The sequence below is a fragment of the Pan troglodytes genome, chromosome 16, assembly GCF_028858775.2.
Source record: "Pan troglodytes isolate AG18354 chromosome 16, NHGRI_mPanTro3-v2.0_pri, whole genome shotgun sequence".
In the NCBI taxonomy this organism is placed as follows: domain Eukaryota; kingdom Metazoa; phylum Chordata; class Mammalia; order Primates; family Hominidae; genus Pan; species Pan troglodytes.
This window is the reverse complement of record NC_072414.2, coordinates 74,178,717-74,200,515: the sequence shown is the minus strand read 5'-3', so window position 1 is coordinate 74,200,515 and position 21,799 is coordinate 74,178,717. Positions and strand designations below refer to the sequence as shown.

The 21,799-nt window shown below is 37.0% G+C and overlaps 1 protein-coding gene across 5 annotated transcripts in view; it reads left to right on the top strand.

The window, feature by feature from the left end:
* The window catches only part of EFL1 (elongation factor like GTPase 1), a 132,478-nt gene that overhangs the window by 43,469 nt on the left and 67,210 nt on the right, over positions 1 to 21,799 (top strand). For all 5 annotated transcript variants that reach the window (XR_010151468.1, XR_010151469.1, XM_510546.7 and 2 more), the window contains one exon: positions 4,412 to 4,550. Coding sequence is in view for 3 of the 5 variants with exons in the window: in XM_510546.7 (XP_510546.4) it covers positions 4,412 to 4,550 (139 nt within the window). In the remaining 2 variants the exon portion in view is untranslated. The remainder of the gene's footprint in view (positions 1 to 4,411; positions 4,551 to 21,799) is intronic.

The window sequence follows — 21,799 nt, the reverse complement described above, 5'->3', positions numbered from 1 at the left end:
TAGGCAGGAGTTGCATGACACACAGACCCTGAGTCTGGACAGGAGGGTCTGTAAGTAGGTGAACAGGCAGCATCTAAAAATGCCTGAGCCAAGGGGCGAAACAGGGATCACAGGCTGGAGATGTCTCAGAACATTTTTGGAAGTAAGCAAGATATATACATTATAATTATATCATAATTAAATAATAGAGGTCATAGGATGAAGACAGTGCCAGAGGTCCAAGTAGCCAGTCTGGATCAGCACAAAGCAGTAAGCTAGGAAATTGTCAGCTGGCACCGTGGAGCATCATGAGCACAAAAACACATGCTCCTCTCTGTGCAGGAAGCAGCCTGTCTGTAGATAAACCAGGGAAGCTGTGGTACTTGGCTACAAGTGAGAGAGAAGGAGGTAGCAGTTGAAGTAAGTCTCTGCCATCAGTTTTTCTTTGCCTTGAATGCTTATTCCAAGAGTTTTAGCAGTTTAATCCTTGGAGAGTGCAGTGCTGCGTGGCAGTGAAGCAGTCCTTGTTGAGCTATGGCATGTTCTAATTTAGCAAGAAAGATCGCAGCACTTGGTGTGTATAGGGTTATGTTTTATGGGAGTCTGAAAGTGATACAATATGTATAAAAACTCATCTATGATTTTTTATACATCTACGTAATCTGTGATTATCTTGGCTTGATAGCTTGCTGTTTATCAGTAAGGGTCAAGTATCAGTTAATTTTTTCCTTTTTTGTGAAGGTAAGTGAGCAAGAAATTGTTATTTAGTGAAACATTGATTTATTTGGCATTACAAATTCCATGAACAATCCACTTTATCTCTGCATAATGTGTCTTTGCTACAGGTTGAAATCAGTTGCTTATGTGTCTCACATCTTAAGCAGGAATGATACAATACATTGACAGCTCAAATGGCTTCTTATTTCAGTAACCAGAGTGCCATAAAACCTAATTCCAACTGCTTAAAAAAAAACCTGAAATATTTCAGACCTACCTTCAAAGTAACCCCTACCCAGAATTTGTGTTCATCCTTTGTGTTAGTTTTCTGCTACTGCATATTACAGATTACAACAAATGTAGCAGCTTGAAACATTACACATTTTGTCATCTCACAGTTTCTATGGGTTAGAAAACCAGACATGGCTTAGCCGCATCTTCTCCTTAGCATCTCACAAAGCCACAATCAGAATGTTGGCCAGGGTGCATTCTCATCTGGAGGACTGACTGATGAAGAACCTGCTTCCAAGCTCACTAAAGGTTGTTGATAGAATTCATATATTTGCACCTGCAGTACTAAGAGTCCCAGATTTTTTCTGGCCTTTGGCTGCCCTCAGCTCCTAGAGGCCACCTACAGTTTCTTATCATATGGACCTTCCCAACTTGGAGGCCCTCTTCATCAAGCCATTTAAGAGAGTAGAAGGAATCTCCTAGCAAGACAGAGTCCTGTATGATGGTATAGAATCACAGTGTGACATCTCATCACGTTTGCCATATTCTGTTTGTTAGAAGAAGCAAGTCACAGGTCCCACTCACACTCGGGAAAGAGGTTTCTAAACAAAGGTGTGAACACTGGGAAGCAGGCATCATGGGAGGGGTACCTTTAGTCTGTCTGCCACATCCTTCTCTTGCTTTTCTTTATAGTTTTACAACCTGTGTATGTATTTCTAAAGAATATTGTCACATTTGCATGCTTTTGAAACTTTGTATAAATGGAATTTCATTGTAGTTATTCTACAACCTGCCTTTTTTTTTTTTTTTAACTTTGTGAGATTAATCTATGTTAATGCCTATTCCCGTAGCTCGTTTATTGTTCAGTGTGGCATAGGATTCCTTTACTCAAATGTACATTTTATTTATACAGTGTTTTGGTCACTATATATTTGCTGTTTTCGTGTTTTTTTTTTTCAAATCTAATCAATGCTACCTTGATTATTTTTGTATATATCTCCTTATGCACTTTTACAAGAAATTCTAGGGAATATACCTATAGTGGAGTTGCCTTGGTAATCTCTTGCTTAACAAGATAATTCCAATTTATTGTCCAAAGTAGTTCTGATTTACACTCCCAATAGGAGTGTTTAACAGTTACAGTTGTTCCACATGCTCACCAAAATTTGGTTTTGTTAGGCTTTTGATTTGTGCCAGTCTGATGGGTATATTACGGTATTTTGCAGTTTTGGTTTACATTTTCTTTATAACTCTTTTAATGTGTTTATTGGTCAATCTTGTGTTCTCGTGTGAAGATATTAATAGTTCTTGGAGTCATTTCCCTGTTTTTCTATTATGGTACTTTATTGTTTTAAATACTGCTTTTCAGATGTCCTTTGTATATTCTGGATACTAATTCCTTGTCAGTTTTGAATTTTGCAAATTTCTTCTCCAGTGTAGAACTTGTTTTTACTTTCCATTTGGTACCTTTTAATAGGCAGAAGTTATTAATGTAAATGTACTCGAATTATCATTATTTTATGGGTTTTGCTTTTTGTATCTTAAGAAAATTGAAATTAAGTCTATATTGAAGTCACAAAACTCTCTTATGTTTTCTTCTAAATTTTAATATTTTACCTTTCATGTTTAAATATTTAATTCATTGTTTGCAAAGAAGGCATCCAGGTTCATTTTTTCCTCATATAAATGTCCAGCTGTTCCAACATTATTGAATAGTCCATCTTTATCCACTGATTAGCTTTGTCCACTCTGTCAGAAATCAGATTATTACCTATGTACATAGGTCTGTTTCTGGACTAATTTTATTTTTTTCTGGTTGTCTCTAACTATCTCTATTCAGTGCTGTCTTCATTTTTAAATGTTTTGACATCAAAAAGACCAAATCCCTTTACCGTGTTTTTCTTTGTTAGTGTCTTGTTTGTTCCTATTTGCTCCTGTATATCAAGTTTATGGTCAGCTTGTCAGCTTCTATGAAAAGCCCTGTTGAGGCTTCGATTGGAATTACTTCATGTCCATACACCTATTTGGCATGAATCAGCATTTTATAATACAGCATCTTTCCATCCATGAATGTATTAGGTTTATTTATCTATTTATTTAGGTCATTTTAAATGTTTTTCATGAAGTTTTATAGTTTTATTTATAAAGAGTTTTGATCACTTGTTAGATTTTGTTGCTATTCTAAAAATCATTTTAAATACACATATTTTCTATTTATTGCTATTTATTCTATTTATGCATTTTCTATTCCTAATTATAGAAGTATAATTAACTTTTGTATATTGATCTTGCATTTTTGCCACCTTGCTAAGCTGTCTCACTAATTATAATTTATCCGTAGCTTGTTTTAAGTGGACGGTCATATTGTGTAGATAATTCCATTTCTTTCTATTCAGTTCTTATAATTTTTCTCTCTCTCCAGCCCATCTTTAGAGCTACTTTGAGAGTTTTCATTTTATCAGAACACATACATTTAGATGTAACATGTGCCTGAAAGGTCATCATTTTCAGGAAATTTCTAGAGTCTACCCTAGCACAGGGGCCTCTCCTTCCTCTGAACCTTTATGAATTTACTTGCCTATACTACCTTTTTGTTGGTCACCCTATGCCTGTGATGTTAATCTCTTTGTTTATGTTGTATCTCAGCCATTTTTTCCTCTTCATAGCATTAGGGCAGCACCCCAGGCCTATGAGCACCAAAGATTGGTTGGTTGGTTAATTGAAATGCCTTCTGGATACTTGCATTTATATGGTGGATATATTTCTGAAGACTTCACACAATGCAAAATTTGAATCATTTGAGACAATAGTTCCATAAGAATAAATATGATGTACGGGGAGCTAATAAATCTAATGTACTTGTACTTGTATATTTTTGCTGTAAATGTACTCTGTCCTCTCATTAGTGTTCCTAATATATCACAGCATGCTCTTCCGTATGAACAATATAGCATATAATAGCAGTTAGGCCTTTTTTTTGGCATTTTTATCACATCTAACTACCCTTCCAAAGTTATTTTTATATGTTACTTGGCACTAGCACCAGCCCTTGTTGAATACTTGAAGAACATTATAAGTAAGAGTAAAACAACTTGAAAGGATAATGGTAATAATGAGTGTTCAAATAATAGCACAGTAGTCACCAGAACTGGTGTATGACTTGGTTCACATAAATAACAAGGGACTGTGGGGATCAGCTAAAGTGACAATACCAGGTCACAACAGAATTTATGTTACTTAGCCATAAAGCTTATGATTAAATGGGAATCTAGACAATTTTTTAGTATTTGAGAAGTTTGAGTATTTCAAATTTTATTCATAAAGTGAGGCATATTTTATCACACCATTTCAAATGTTCATATTTCAGGTTTACATGAAATGTTGCTATAACATATCTTACTGATGAATAGAAATAACTTTACAAATACCAGTTAATGCTTCCAAATGCCTCCTAACTTGTCTTCAATCATTTTTCTTTGCCCAGGTACCATTAGGCTTCTCAGCTCCACCAGATGGCCTCCCCCAAGTCCCCCACATGGCATACTGTGCTCTGGAAAACCTGTATCTTCTGATGGGAAGGGAACTGGAATATCTAGAGGAGGTACCTCCAGGAAATGTGCTAGGTAGGGTGATGCTGTTTATTTTATCCTTACTCCATTCTAGGAGATTATCTAACATGTCACTGAAAATTTAGTGAAATTTTTGAAGGGAATAACTTTATTCTTTAGTTTGATAATTTTTTTTTCTGGTATCTTTAACTTAGTACATTTGAGTAACTAACATGGAGATCAGTTTCTTGCTGTAAATTATAGTAGCTCTGTTTTAAAAATGTATTGCTTAAGTAATTTGTAAATGCTCTAGCCTAAGCTGGAGTTCCATTTATTTCAGAGTGAGAGGGGAAATTCCTGTTCACATGAAGTCAATCTAGATGACTAAGGCATTTCTGGTTCTACAGATTAGGTTCTAAATTGTCAGAAACTATTCTGATGTAAAGGTCTATTTAAACTCATTGCTTTTTTCCCATGCTTTTATCCTTTGAATATTGCTTTGCTAAGATTAGTTGATCGTAGTTTATATCTGTAAATATTACTCTTCATCTCCTTAATGTTATCACTTGTTTGACTTCTGTCCCCCATGTGCAGAATTCACGTTTTGAGTTTCCTAGTGCAACCCTAAAGACTCAGATTAAGAAATTTCTCTTGGATCCAGAGTGTATTGTAGAATACTCTATCCCATTGTACTGTTAGATTCTGAACCCTTAGGGTCATTGTCAGCTATAGAGCTATTTATTGAGTGATTGCTTGGTTTGGGAATTCTCCGCTTTTTAGAAAAAGGTTTAACTTTTTTAAAAAAGGCCTAGTCTGTTGGTCCAGAATAGCTAATGGTTTGTCTGGATTTTATAAACTTGAATCCCAAAAATTTGCCAAAGCATGTTGCTATTCACCTACAGAGATATATTCTTTTCTTTATTTAATTTTTTGGCATGAAATTTGTAGAATGCTTAGCTTCTCATCAGTGTTACCTATTTTCTTCCATCCCTTTGGAAAATGCCATTTAACCTTAACAATTGATACATCTTATTAAGCTGCCACAGCCAGCTTTATCAGAAAGGACATTGGAAGAATGGAAAACACCCTACTTTTGTTCATAAGCCTTCCTTGAGATTACTGTATTGCTCAAATTAAATGGAACGTGAGGTGTAAGATCTCCAGCATGATGCTCAAGGGAAAGAAAAGGTATTCTGCTGAGTGAATGGTTTTTATACGATCTTCTTTAATTAAGGCGTGGTGTTTGTGTTCTTTCCCTAGTAGAGGATGAGACTGTGGCATGCATTAGTTTTTGGTTTTCTTTCTGTTGCTGAATTTCTAGATGCTTTCCAGGATTGAGGTTAAGTGATGTATAAGGAGAGATACCGTTTCTCTCTCTTCTGCTTTCCAAGGCAGCCTTGGCTCTGCCATATGGTATGGGGAGACAAACCTACTATAAGCTAAAATTTTTCATTTATTCTTGGAGAAGAGATATACCTTGATGTCTTTTACTGATCTTGTAAAAAAGTGAGATGGTAGCACAACATGGGGTAAGGCTGAAGGTGACTAAATCTTTGTTTACCAAATTTACTTATGTAAGACTAAGCCTGATGGACAACCAACCACTTTGGGAAAAAATGGATTGAAGAGGAAAAGCCAGATTTATTTCCTATAAGAGTTAAGATTGTATTTAGCTGCAAGTAACCAGAAAACCAACTGCATAGTCTTAAACTTCACTCAGTAGAAAGCCCAAGGGTGGACAGTCCAGGGCTGGTGTCATGACTCTTCTGTGTCATCAGGGAGCCAGTGGCTCAGCATGTGGCTTTTGTCCCCGTAGAAGCAAGATGGCCTTATATCTCTGAGAATTATACCCACATTCCTCGCAGGAAGAGAGCACAAGGGTCAAGACCTTCTAACAGGATTAATGCTTTTATTTGGAAAGAAATGCCTCTCTAGTGACTTCTGTATATATTCTCATTTTTGTAATTTTGTCATATATCCTCTCTAGCTGCCAGGGAGCCCTGGGATTGAGTGTTTTACTCTTCCAGCCTCTGTAGTTAAGGCAAAAGATATTGGGGTGGTGAATGGCTTTTGAATAGCCAGTCCACACTCTTGGCTGCATTCGCCTTCCATTCACCTGGTAATGCCTGAGGTGCCTCCATTAAGGTTCTGTTTTCTTTACATTAAAGAGAAAGATAGTCTACCAGAAGGATTTTGAGTGTAACATTGAAGGAACTGAAATGCAGCCAGCCACTTTGATGGGGCTTTTTGAATTGAAACATATAGTAATTGTTTTTCTTTTATTAATTGAAATCTGATTGAGTCCCCTGCATGACTAGAAAGCATGAGTATACCAAAATTCTGGCCATAGTATTGCCACTAACTAGTTTTATGGCCTCAGGCCAGTTATGTAACCTTGCTGGGCTTGTTTTCCCAAATGATTTGGACTAGGGCAATGATTACTAATACTTCTTATGATAGAAATAGAACAGCCACTTTTAATTTTTTATAAGAAGACTATGGATTCCCAGGGATACTTTTGTTTATCCTAACTGGGATTTGTCATAATCCTAAACTTTAAAGATAAAACATTAAATAACATTGCATGGAGTACATTTTATTGCTGTAGCTATAAAATACTAACAAAATTGTATTTGTAATTTTTTTGGTAAAATACAAACAGAATTGAAGTTTCAAATTGTCATTATATGATGGCAGGTTGACATCCTAGGTGGAGATGGAGTGAGGTAGACATTTTTTACTTAAGTCATGAAGATCTTCCCTGGATTTTGTCAGTTTCCCAGTGGCTTAAAAAAAGTTCTAAACTAGATTATCTTCAAGATTGCTTCTAGCTTTTAACATTTAGGCTGTGTTTCTCAAAGAAAAACCTTATTTGAGTAATTAGGATATTTCCCTCCCTAGTGTTTATTAGGAGGAAGAGTAAATGTTTTGATATGATTATTTGGGTTGATTGATAACCCATTTTAATGGCTTCATTAAAACATCTTGAACTGGTTACCTGCCTCAAAGTCATAGAATTACCTTTTTAGGCAAATTTTACTTGTTCCTTGATTAAAAATGTGTAGGGTATGTTAGCAGTAGCAGCAGTCTCATAAGCCAGGGTGTTTAATAAAAGCAACTTTTCAAAGCTAGGAGTAAGTTTAAGACAGGACAGAAGAGGCCAGAGAGTCGTGTGTGTGTGTGTGTGTGTGTGTGTGTGTGTGTGTCTAGTGTGTGTCTGTGTGTGTGTGTGTGTGTGTGTGTATGTAGATTTTTTTTTTTTTTTTTTTTTGAGACAGAGTCTCACTCTGTCACCCTGGCTGGAGTACATTGGCACAATCTCGGCTCACTGTAACCTCCGCCTCCCAGGTTCAAGCAATTCTTCTGCCTAAGCCTCCTGAGTAGCTGAGACTACAGGCATGCGCCACCATGCCCACCTAATTTTTTGTATTTTTAGTAGAGATGAGGTTTCACCAGGTTGGCCAGGCTGGTCTTGAACTCCTGACCTCGTGATCTGCCTGCCTCGGCCTCCCAGTGTGCTGGGATTACAGACATGAGCCACCGCGCCCAGCCGAGAGTTTGGTATATTAAGGAGTGAGAAGAAAACTGCCCAAGAGAAGGCTAGCTGGCAGCCACAGGTAATAAATGCTGGGATTCCAGCTTTTGGCTTTCTAGGGTGAGTTGACTGAGACCAAGAATGTCAACATTTTTTTTTTTTTCTTTGGAACAGATTTGTCTTCTCAGGTAGTTTTGAAATGGAAAGAATAAGATGGCTGCATTGGGCTGAAATAATCTATATGTTCCAATTACCTGTTGTTGCATAATAATTAACACTCAAAGCCTAGTGGCTTAAAATAAAGATGGTTCTTATTTTTTCAAGCATCTGCCATTCTGGCATGGTTTGGTGGGAATAGCTTGTCTCTTCCACGTGGTGTCTATTTTTTTTTGGAATGGAGTTTCCCTCTTGTCGCCCAGGCTGGAGTGCAATGGTGCAATCTTAGCTCACTGAAACCTCTGTCTCCTGGGTTCAAACGATTCTCCAGGTTCAGCCTCACGAGTAGCTGGGATTACAGGCAACCACCACCACGCCAGGCTAATTTTTGTATTTTTAGTAGAGATGGGGTTTCACCATGTTGGCCAGGCTGCTTTGAACTCCTGACCTCAGGTGATTTGCCCACTTCTGCCCCTCAAAGTGCTGGGATTACAGGCATGAGCCACTGCACCTGGCCCCAGGTGGTGTCTGTTGAGATGGCCCAAAGCCTGGGGGCTAAAGTCATATGGAGGCTATTTCAAGCACATGTCTGGAGGCTGATGCCAGTTGTTGGTCTGGAACCTTGTTTGGGAGTAGAACTAAGGCCTTTCCATATGGCTGCTTGGCTTCCTTACAGCATGGTGGCTAAGTTTTATGGGTAAGCGACCCAACAGGGAGAGCCAGGAGGAAGGTATATCACCTTTTATGACCTAGCCTTCAAAGCCTTCAGCCCCACTTCTGCCACATTCTGTTTATTAGAAGTGAGTCACTGCAGCTGGCCCATGTTCAAAGGGAGGGAACTGACTCTGCCTTTTGATGGGAGGCATGTCAAAGTATTTGTGGCTATGTTTTAAAATGACCACATTGCTAATCGTAGATAATTTCTTGTTTCCTTTTGCATTTTAACAGACTCATGACAGGACACATATAAAGAGATGTTCATAGTGATCAGGGCACACCTGTAAACTTTATCTTTTTTTACTTTTGTTAAACTTTGAGAAAAAGTTGTAATTCCTATTTAATAAGAAAATAGTGGAGACCAATATGATTGGTACCCATATGCTTTTCATCATAAATGATACGGAGTCAGTAAATTTATCAAGTGCAGATGAAAATTTTTGTTGGAAAAGGAAATGAAAACATTACATGGCATTCTTGGACAATTCAGCATTATTCAGTCAAAGTCCAAAGGAAAGTTCTTTTATTGGCACTTGAAAAATCCAGATTTCACATTTGAACTCAGCTATAAGTCACTTAGAGAACTTATGTGTGCCGATAAGTGTAGAATAGATTTTGTGGTCTGGAAATAGTTGATTTAAAGTTTAAAGTTATTTAATTCTAACCTGATGTTTATAAAGTTGGTATAGATGGGACCAGAGAGACCTCTCCATGTTTAGCACACAATAGCCTTTTGTTCTTTTCCCTACTGAGAATATCTCTAAAAATAAATATTTGCTGCAGGCTCCTATTAAAATGTGAGGGGAAATTGAATTAGGATTCCAAATCTTTAGCCTTTTCATATACTCCTTTAGATCTCTTCCATATGGTTAAATCTTTAAAAGTTCAAGGACATATTCTGAGAGGAAACATGATATTCTTCTTTTCACAGCATGAGGAAAATAAATATTAATTAGCCTTTTTCTGAACTGGTTTTAGTTCTGCCATGGTTGGTTGCTGGGTCAATAGGAAGTAAGTGTTGATAATCTGTGTGTGTGTGTGTGTGTGTGTGTGTCTGTGTGTGAATCCTTAGTCATGTGGGGTAACCTAGGCGTCAGAAACCTTTGAAGGGTTTTACTAGCAAATTTGATTTAATTTATTTCAAGGGAAAGCTCAGTAGAATTTGGTTCTTAAGACTTTATGATACTTTTATAATGTTTTAAATTCACTTACTAGTGAATTTCTTTTAAATGTACTTTATTATCAGCATTTCCATTTGAAGATAATCTATTTTAATCAGTGAAAACCTAATAGTCATTTCTTAGTTTTAAGAGTTTCAACTGATTTTAATGGCTTTTCTTTTACAGATAGTAATGATTTTATTCTCTTTTTTCCTAATAGTTATGTGTCATATTTCTTTTTATTTTCATATTGCTTATAAGAATATGGTACATAATAATAATTACAGTTGCTATTTTGTCTAGTTCCTTCCAGACTTTAATGGGAATGCTTCTGGTGTTTTAGTTTCAGGTTTGCTGATGCCTGTTGATTCATGGTGTCTCTTATTTATCTTGCTGAGAAAGTATTTTTTTTTTAATAATCTGGAATGGATATTGAATTTTATTGATGCATTCTTAGCATCTGAAGACAAAGTTATAGAGTTTTTCTCCTTGCTGTAATTGATATCATGAATTATATTTAATTTCCTGATTATTAAGGCGTCTTTGAATTCCTCCGTAAAAAAAACAGCACTCGATCATTGCATATTCTTTTCAACCTCTGTTAGGTTCAATATACTAGCATTTTATCCAGACTTTTCTTGCATTATAAGTTAAAATGGCCATTATTTTCTTGGTATCATAATACTAAAATGGGAAGCTTTCGTTTTTTTACCCTCTACAGCTGCACTCTCCATTTGGTAGCCACTAGGTACATTCACTTACTTAAATTTAAATAGATTGAATTCAAATAAAATTAAAAGTTTACCCATCAGTTGCACTAGCCATTTATTTCAAGTGCTTAATAACTATGTATGGCTAGCGGTTGCCGTATTGTATAGTGCTGCTCTTGAGAAATGTGTATATGATGTAAGAATTACCTTTTCTTCAAAAGTTTTGAAATAGTTCACTTGTAAAACTAACTGGGCTCGATGCATAAAATACTTGATTCTTTCTATCTGGTAAACTTTATCTTTCTCATTTTCAGTTCTGTATATTTGTGTTTTCTTGTTCGATTTCTTTATTATAAAATTTGTCTTTTTATTTTAATATAGTTTTATATATAGTTAATGTTTTAAAGTTCTTTTTAAAAGATGACTTTCAGTATAGTGTAAACCATCATATTGGTCCGTTTGAAAATGCAGATAAGGCTGTGTGCCATGGCTCACGCCTGTAATCCCAGCACTCTGGGAGGCCGAGGCAGGCAGATCACCTGAGGTCAGGAGTTCAAAACCAGCCTGGCCAACATGGTGAAACCCCATCTCTACTGGAAATAGAAAATTAGCTGGGTGTGTGGCGGGTGCCTGTAATCCCAGCTCCTCAGGAGGCTGAGGCAGGAGAATCCCTTGAACCCGGGGGAGGCAGAGGTTGCAGTGAGCTGAGCCTGCACCATTGCACTCCAGCCTGGGTGACAAGAGCGAAACTCCTTCTCAAAAAAAAAAAAAAAATCAATCAATCAATTATTCTCAACTTTGAAAATGCAGATAAGCTAAATAAGAGTTATTGCTTACTATAGGGGTAACCATCAGTCTTTTTCTGTCCATATATGTGCATATTTTTTAAAATTGTGGTAAGAAAACACAACATAAAATTTACCATCTGAACTATTTTAAAAAGTACACAGTTCAGTAGCATTTTTTAATTTAAAAATCATACTTCCTATACTGTTTCTTAACCTGTATATTTTTCTCTTGGAGACAATCCCTTCTTTGAATATAGCTTTCCCTGCCTTCGTTTAAATGCATTTGCTGCAACTTTCAGAACAGTGTTAAATAGTGGTGCAATAAGAATCTTTGTTTCATTTGTTAAGTTAGAGGAATTTACATATACATGTTATCTATATACGTTATATATGTGTCTGTGTCTATATATATATATATATATAGACACACACATAAATATATATATATACATTACCTTGAGATTAGGGTTAGTTTTTATAATGAAAAGGAAGTATCCTCCTTTTTCTGTTTACTAGGTTAATTTTTAAAATGTGGGTAGATAATGAGATTTATCAAATGGTCTTTTCTGCATCTTTCAGGTGACACATACGAGGGTTTTATTTTGGATCCACTTATGCCATGAATCATATTAACACATTTCCTAATATTAAGCCAGTTTTTATTTCTGGAATACAGTATTAGATGAGTGTATTTCAAGTATGTTATTGAGCAGTGAACTCAGTTTGTCAGTAGTTTAGTAAAACGTTTATATTTGTAAGTTTGGTCTGTAGTTTTTTGTGTATATTTGTATTTGTGGAGTTTTGATATCAGCATTATATTAGGTGCATGAAACAAATCACAAATTAGGGGATGGTTTTTATTGTTCTCTAGTCTGTTTAAATGGCATAGCAATTTTCTGGTCCCTAAAATTTTGGATATTAGCACCCATGAAGTCAGCTATATTTGGTTAGTTGTTAATTGTTATTGTCCCTTTCAGGTTCTTTTTACTGTTTCTTATGTCAGTTTTGGTACTTTATGCTCATAGATAATCAGATTGACTATCCAGTTTATTTGTAATGGAGACCAGTATTAATACTGATTATATTCATGACAATAATTAACATCAGTTAGAGCTTACTATGTGCTAGAAATTATACTAAATATTCGGAAGTGATTATCTTCTTTATTCCCTGCCAAATGAGATACATACATTTCACAGATGGGAAAATTGACACAAATATTAAGTAACTTTCCTTGATCCCATAATAATATTTATTAAGATGGGATATTTACTTCTGTATCTGTAGTTATTTAATCTCTTTGTTTCCATATTACTTGAGTTTTTTTCCTTTTCTCTTGATGTCTTATTGATAACTTGTTACATTGTATCTTTCCTTCTGCCCTTAAATAACCCATTCTTTATATACTACAATTCTTCTAATATATTATGTATCATCTTTAAGTCTTGGTTACTGCTTATCATAGATGACTTTATATTTTAATTTTCTAATTTAGATTTGGTTTGTTTTCTTCTCAAAGGAAATCATTTATGGTCTGAATCTTAGTAAAATTTGGACTGAATTTCTTTGATTTGATACGCTATATTCTGTTTATCATATTTTTATGTGTACTCTTATTCAACGCTTTGCAACCAGTGGATTACAGTTGCCTTTTAAAGATGTGACAAGCCACTGATTTCTTGAGCTCTTGAAGCTGCTGAGCAGGTTATGGGAAGGTGGGAGTCCCCTTGTCTATCACCCAGATCAGATTGTTAGCATACAGGTTGATAAAATGCTTATTTTACAACTTAAGATGTGTCCGTTAATTCTCATTTTCACTGTCTGAAGTAACTGGCAATGACTATATAAGTTCTTTTGAATACATAGATTAATACAGCTTCATAATCTAATAACTGTTTATCTACTAATAAGCCCATTGCTGCCATAGATATTGTATAAGAACAAAGGATTATTTGATGGGAATTTTCTTCCCCTCCATCTTCAAAGAGTATATTCCTCTTTTACTCTTAAATGACATTTAACAATGTAGAGGCCAGATAATTAGGGAAGATGAAATAAGAGATAATTGGAACAGTTTTTGTTGAAATTTGTCAGTTAAAGAAAGGAGCAAAATGGGTTAACAGTTTGAAGGAATAGTTGAGTCAAAGGAGTGTGTGTGTGTGTGTGTGTGTGTGTATTTACTGGAGTTTGATTATACTTGTTGTATCAGTGGAAAATAGGTAGGAAAAGAGGAAAGATAAAAGATGCAATGAAAAACTTAAATGATCAATAATACAAGGTTTACAGTCTCTTCCAACTCAACAATGTAGAAAACATAGCCATCTGTTAAGAAGGAAGGTTTTGGACAGAATAAGATTCTGAAAACTGGTAGATGCATGGAAAAGCCACAACGAGCATTTGCTAGCAAATCATTAGATTATACCTTGACTAAATTGGATGGTAATGAGGTTCTGGGAAGAAGTGGAGATGGGGAGTCCAGTGAGCATTACACAGACATTGAAATATAAGACTGTCTTGAGTAAAGTGCCAGAGGGACTATAGGCTATTCATGATTTGGGGCTTCCCTAGTTACAAGCTTGGAGGAAATGCTCGTGAGACCATCTTCTCTCAAGCATTAGGTCCTCTTGCTTCCTGTTGGGAAAGAGGGGACAGTCTCCCCTGCCATAGAGCCACCTCCTGCAAACTCAGCTGATAGGCTTATTGCAGTTTTCTTCATTTCCATCTGTGGTTTTGGCCCTACTAATCCTATTTCAGGTACAGTAGTTGAAAAAGTGAACAATTGTATTTAGAACTTGCACATAATAATGAATAGACTGCAGATCATATTCTCTTCCAAAGATATGCTGGAAACATACTTCGTGAGTTGAGTATTTATCAGCATAGTTGTCATGCCAACACTGGGCAGGCCAGAGAGGCCAGAGCCTGGAATTTAGCTAAACTAATAAGACACTAGTAGGTCAAATGTCAGATATAGGAAGCAGGAAAGAGTAGGTGGGTGGTAATGGGCCAAACAAAGGTCATGCTCAAGGAACAGATAGTGAGACATTTGACCTCTATTCTTAGTATTTTTGGCACATGACAGAATGGAGAAATAATTTGACATTTATATGGTTTCATGCAGGTTAGGAAGATATCCTTGATGGTTCACACAATAGTCTTTTGGTTGATAAGTTCAGATTTGATTTTTTCCAACAGAAAAGCAAGTGATTGTCAAAAGGGTTTTGAAGAAGGTGGAAATATACTCTCTTACGCCCATAAATTGATATAGTCTGATTGGAGCGCAAGTTGTAAGACAGGGGTAAATTGGTTAAGTAGATTTTTTTTTTTTAAATTTCCAAAAGGAAAGGTATTTTTTAAAGACTATGAAGATAGCTTGGGGGAAAGGTGATTTTCAGTTATAACAGTAAGTATGAATTTTGAGTAGTGGCAGTTATTATAAAGACTTGGCAGGTCTTTCGGTCTTTCCAGAAAATGTAAAGTATATGATTAGGAGAAAGGTGATACTGGATAGAGAAACATGTTTCTAGTATGACCTGAAACATGACATGTGGCAGACATTAGATGTGAAGTAATCAAGGAAATGCATTTTAAAATCTCGGTGAGATGTCCTTTCATAACCATTAAAATGACAAAAATGTTAAAATCTGACAGTGTTCTGTGTTACAGATATGGAGCAGTTCAAACATTTGTAAACTGTTGTTGTAAATTGATACAACCACTTTAAAAAATACTTGACAACAGGGTGTAGCAATCCCACTTCTAGGTGTGTATCTTAGAGGAGCTTTAAGTACACTCTTAAAGAGACAAGTACAAGGATATTTATAGTAGCACTGTTTATGAAAGCAGAAAAAGGGACGCACCCTAAGTATCCATTGGCAGAAGAATAGATAAGTAGATTATGGTGCACAATGGAATATTATACATTCATGAAAATGAATGAAGTACATTATATGTATCAACTTCAGTCAGTCTCACAAATATAATTAATTTTAAAAACAAGCAAGTTGCAGACCACTTATATAAAGGTTAAAAACATGTGGCCAGGCGCGGTGGCTCACGCCTGTAATCCCAGCGCTTTGGGAGGCCAAGGGGGAGTGAGTGGATCACGAGGTTGGGAGTTCAAGACCAGCTTGGCCAACATGATGAAACCCTGTCTCTACTAAAAATACAAAAATTTGCCAGGCATGGTGGTGGGCACCTATAATCCTACCTACTCCGGAGGCTGAGGCAGAGAATTGCTTGAACCCGGAAGGCAGAGGTTGCAGTGAGCCAAGATCGTGCCACACGCCACTGCACTCCAGCGTGGGCGACAGAGCGAGACTCCGTCTCAAAAAAACCCAAAAAACAAAACATGTACATGCCATATATTGTTTAAGAACAGATATATATGTAATAAAAAATAAATAAATGCACAGAGAAATAAACAGTAAGTACAAGTTAATGGTTATCTTGAGAGAGGACATGACTGAGGAGAAATACACAAGTATTAGTTAAGGTCTGTTTCTTAAGATGAGTAGTGGACCTATATTGTCTGTTTTAGTTTTCTTTTACCTGTTTTTATATCTTAAATATTAACGAGTTTTTTCTTCAAAAAATTAGGGAACAGTCTGGGCATGGTGGGTCACGCCTGTAATCCCAGCATTATGGGAGACTGAGGTGGGTGGATCACAAGGTCAGGAGTTAAGAGACCAGCCTGGCCAACATGGTGAAACCTCATTTCTACTAAAAATGCAAAAATTAGCCAGGTGTGGTGGAACATGCCTGTAACCCCAGCTACTCAGGAGGCTGAGGCGGGAGAATCGCTTGAAACCGGGAGGCGGAGGTTACAGTGAACTGAGATCGCACCATTGTACTTCAGCCTGGACGACAGAGCAAGACTCCGTCTCAAAAAAAAAAAAAAATTAGGGAACACTATTAATATCTTTCCTTGAGTTTGTTGGTGGTGTCTTGTAGAATTTATCCCATATAATTGAGTAGAGAGGTAAAAAGTGTTTAATTTGGAAATAGAATATTTTGGGTTAAAATTCTAGTTCAGCTAACTTTTTAGCCTTGTAGCCCTGGGCAACAGGCCTCTCTGATCCTCTCTTCAATCTCTCTGATCTTCTCTTCAACCTCTCTGATCCTCTCTTCAACCTCTCTGATCCTCTCTTCTGCCTCACCGATCCTTGGTTTCTTATTTGTGAACTGAGGATCATGGAAGGCAGCTCTGAAGATCCTGTAGGATGATGCACATTATTTCATTTCAAAAAAATATCAAAAAGCAAAATGTCAATTAAGCAACATCATTGTTATCACTGATTTCCTTGGGAAATATTATAATTAACAAATAGACCTCCAAAGTCACACATAAAGAAAGAAAATGATAAGTGAAGCACTTAATTATGAAGATTAAAGAATGCTTTCCCCTTTTAAAAAATGTCATTTATTTAAATGCAATTTTTTTTAATCCGAAGAATTTAAGTAGGCTACTAAAAAAAAAATAGGAAAAGAGTACTTTTCTGGGGGAAAAGTACTCTTTTGTTCTAGTGAAGTTGATCTGAAAGATGTCGTCCAGCAATATATGTAGAAAAGAAATCAGATTCACTGTCTGTTGCTGAAACTCTGACTTTCCCTCTCCATTCTTATTCAGTGTTGCAAAGATTCAAAACTTTTTGATAGCTTTTAAGAGGAAGTTTGAAATAGCAGAGGTGATAGAGGGAATTAGTTTTTCTGAGAACCAAGGCAAAAGGAGTGAATCCTTAAAACTCCTGAATTGTCAACATTGATGTTGGAGCCCCACTCCAGATTCGGGCTGGAGTGTGACTCCGCAAGTAGACATTTTGAAGAAGGAGGAGTGGCTGATGCAGAACCTGTGGCTTAAAGTAGGAGGAGGGAGAGAGTTTTCTACTGAGAAGCATATGTATTAATACAAGCTTACAGACAAAGTGGAGAAGGAAACAGTAGTAACCATATTGTCCCAGATTCTTCTCTGACAAGCCGTATGCCTGATCAACAAAGCCATTCGCTGTGTGGGGTAGATTCAGAGTGAAAGTTTGAGTTCTTTTTTTTTTTTTTTTTTTGCAAGAAGTTATTAACTATAAAAATGGGCATATGTTCTTCTAAAATGATATTCTGACAAAATAATGGTTCACAAATACAAAGCAGCCCACACAATTGCAGTAAAATTTGTTTTATTAAAATAAAAGGATATATTTATTCTTTTAAGATATCGTTTACAAGGAAAATCCTCAACTGAACCTCCAGAATTATGTTAAGAGCAGTAGGGGTTGAAAGCACGTAGATTCTTCCCTGGAACACAATATATTATGGTCTTTTAAAAAACACTTGGCCTTTTTCTGGTTTTATACATGGAGTGAGGAGAGTTAGTTATCTTTGCTTAGGGAAGAAAGTCCCCCTCTCCTTTGTAGATAAGCACAGAGCTTTTACCTTCCTAACACCCAGACCTGCTGATTTGGAGAGGACTAACTGCAAATTCCCTAAGGACTGGGCCTCCCAAGTCTTCACACTTAATTATTCCTGGTGAAGATCTCTTGAGTGTTCAATGTATATTGGTTGAGTGCATGAATCAATTAATCACTTAATACGCTTAGGCGAGGGAATACATGAGCAGCCAGAAGCTATTTAGTGTTCATCATTTATTTTCTTCAAAGTTTAAAATACTCTCAGGCAGCCTTGGCAACATAGTGAGACCCCGATTCTACAAACAATAGAAAAATAAAAAAACAGGCATGGTGGCACTTGCATGTAGTCTCAGCTACCCAGGTGGAAGATTGCTTGAGCCCAAGAGGTTGGAGCTACAGTGAGCTGTGATCGTGCCACTGTACCCTGGCCTGGGTGACAGAGTGGAACACTGTCTTAAAAAAAAAATTCTCAAGTACATAAGGGAGATAGAAAGTATAGAAATATTTCTTTAGAAGTGAATACATTGGCTTTTCAGTATAAATCTACTGGAATTTTAGGTGAAAGCAAAATACTTTCTTGGTCTGAACATTTCTTATTAAAGAATATCAGGGTAGTGATGTTTTAATGTGTTCAGATTATTCAACTCCCAAAGCCAAGAAGATGTTATCACTGGGGATTTTTTGTTTAGCTCAGATAGTACACTGAAACTAACTGGTTCTTCCTGCCCTCACTGTGTTCTGGGAGGCTCCCAGGTATGTCCTGGACTGAAAAAGGCGAGGCCGTTTGATGTTAGAGAAGCAGAAATATTCTGAGTATCTTTCTGTCCTTTTCTCTGTGCCATGGTCCAGTCAACAGGAGGGGAGAACATTGTCCCAGGCTTTTGTAAAGCCAAGATTACCCCCCCAGAAGCTGCTTGGAGCCGGTTTCCAGTCTCCTGAGCTAAGGTTGCTCCCAAGGGAAGGCAAGACTCAATTGCCTCTGCCTAAAGTTGTTATTTTGTGTAGTATTCTCATAGGTGTGCTGTATAGACTTAAGCTCCACTACTGCTTTCCCTCTTTTTTAAAAAAATTCTCTTATTTTCTACCATTTATTTTGGCATTTGTACTCTTCCTTGCGTTTTTCTTTGAATGTTTTACGTTCTATAACTCTCATGTGCCTGGCTAAGCCTTTCTAGGGCATGACCCAGGTAACGCATAAGCTGGGTATTCAGGTTTGTTTTTTTCCCCATGCATAGGTGTTGTGCCAGCACAGTATATCAAATAAACTTGCCCCTGCCCCTGCTTCCTTCCCCGCTGTTTCACTACCACATTTCCCACACATACTGTAGTTTGTTTCTGGATGCTGTTTTCTATTCTGATGTATTTGCCAGCCTGTATTGTTTGATTTTGAGGGTATCGATAATTCATTTTTGAATCTGATTCTGTCACTTTTAGCTTTAATAATTGGGGGCTATTTTTAAACATTTATTCTATATAAACTTGAAATGATTTTATCTCCTGCGATACATTAAATGTCTATGTTAAGACATCTTATTTACAGAAGTAAATTATGACCACTCTTTTACTGTAAAGGTAATTATATAGAAAAAGCTAAGCAAGTTGCCTTCCTAGGGCTGATTCCTACAGGTGTTATCGGTGTATTCTTCCGGACTTCTATCTATGCATAATACGTGCATACATAGTAAGAAATAAATTCATGTGTGTGAATTTAAATAAGTTCACTAGGGAGCTAAAGCTGGGACTGCAGCTTAAACCCAGCATTATGTTGTTCTGGTTTCTTTATTATTACCAAATAAATGATTTGAAACAGTTAAAATTATCCCAGCACTAGTCTCTTTTGAGGGAGCAGCCTTTTCCATTTTCATACAAGGTCTTATTTTGCCGGCCGCAGTCCTAGCTGTCTCCAATTGAGCCAGCAGGCAGCAGCCAGAACTACTTTTGCCTGAGGGTCTTCCCTGAGACAAAGACTTCTGCCCTTGGCCTTCTTACTCTCGGATATTTGTGAAGCCCAGGATCTCTCTCTCTTTCTCTCTCTCTCTCAACTTCTGGAGCAACCAACTGCTATCTTAGTGTCATAAATTAATTCTAATATACCTGGGTGGCCTTTAATCTAGTTCCATTTTTCAAAGTTTTTGGCTTTTGGATAAGACCTTTTCCTGCATTGACATAGCCTCTCCCTAATTTTACCTGTTTTTGGACTTGGGATTTGGAGGTGGAAGGATGTGAGAGAGGGAGGAAGGAATATAAGGTGTCTTTCATAAGCCTTCCTTTCTCAGGATCCAAAGATTTTTAAAAAGAAAAAAAGCAGGTTTTGTTTTTTTTTAATGCAGTGAACTATTTTTTCCTCTGAAAAGTGAAATCTTTATTGGCTTAATTTTATATCCTAATCATTTACTCACATTTATTTTGTGCTTACTATATGTTTGGTTCTATATTGATCACTAGGTTGGGTTTCTCATACTGGGTGCTTAGTCTTCCAAATTATTTGTAGGTGCTTCACAGTTGATCGCCAACTAGTAAATAAGGCATCCTCTGGTAGGAGAAGCAGCACTGGATTTTACCAGTGGGACCTCTGGCAAGTTGGCCACTTTGTGGGAATTTCCAGACCTGAATCTGCATCTGTGTAGAAGGAAGTTGAGGTAGATGAATCTCTATGGCCTTCCTTTCTCTCCTAGTTGGTTTTCCAGGACCCTTCCTCACCTTTTCCATTGTCCATGTCTTGGGTTTTCCTGTATTTCTTAGTTACGTTGCTGTTTTCAGTACCCTCTGTGCCCTCTTCTCTATCTGTGGATTGCTTTAAGTGACATTCAGACAGCCAGAGGTCCAGAGGCCATTTGACATAGAGGAATTCCATCCTTCCAAAGATCTCTTCTCATAAGCAGGAGTTTTTTGTTTTTTAAACAAAACAAAATAGTTATCCTGATTGGATCCATGAGGACTAGCTCACTTGGCTGTGCCTCGGGAGAGGTCCAGAATGGCTTTCTTGGACTTGAACGAGCTCAGAAGCATTGGCACTTTCTCGTTTACACTGGCCTTGATTTTGGGTAGAGATTGAGCAGGCTGAAGTCCCCTCTCTGAAGCCATCATGGGATGATGGTAAAAGGCATCTGCAATGTTCCAGCTCTAGCAGGGTCACAGCTGCACTGAGATGAACACAAGGGGGCAGCCTTTCCCACAGATTTTCATCAAATCACAGAGAAACAGAGTGCAATTTCAATGTCAGCGCATGCATGAGCCTGTGCTCTGTCCACACCAGTGCCCATGTGTAAAACGTGTAGCCTGTAACTGTTTATAAAGGGCCTTAGGGTTAACGGCATATGAATGCTGAGTAGATTTTGTGCTTTACTGTGCTACAGTTTCGTTAACACAACCCAGGCCTTCTCATTGTAGATTATAGACTATATCCCCCTGCCTAGCCCAGAGTCTTACACATGGCAGGCAGGCAGGTTGGCAGGCAGGACAGGCAGCAGGTAGGCAGGCAGGCAGGCAGGCAGGCACTTTTTATTATTGGAGGCTTAGAGATGACTGAATCATTAATATAGAGGAGTTGAAATTGATTTAGCCTGCTGTTTCAACCTGAAGAATGACTTCAAAGCAGTCATTTAAATTTATTTTGGCCCTTTTTTTCATTCTCTTGCCCCTCCTACCCCTCTTCCAACTACTAAAGGCATTGTTTCAACTGTATATATTTTCTCTATTTTTGTTTTCTCTTCATCTTGGAAATTGAGTTATGACACCTTTGGTTGTTTCTAGTTGGAAAAAAGCGTTATTATGAAAATATATGCTGTTTAGTGAGCAATGAAGCAGAATATAAAATATCACTAATATCCTGAACCCCCATGCAATTAGAAGCACAT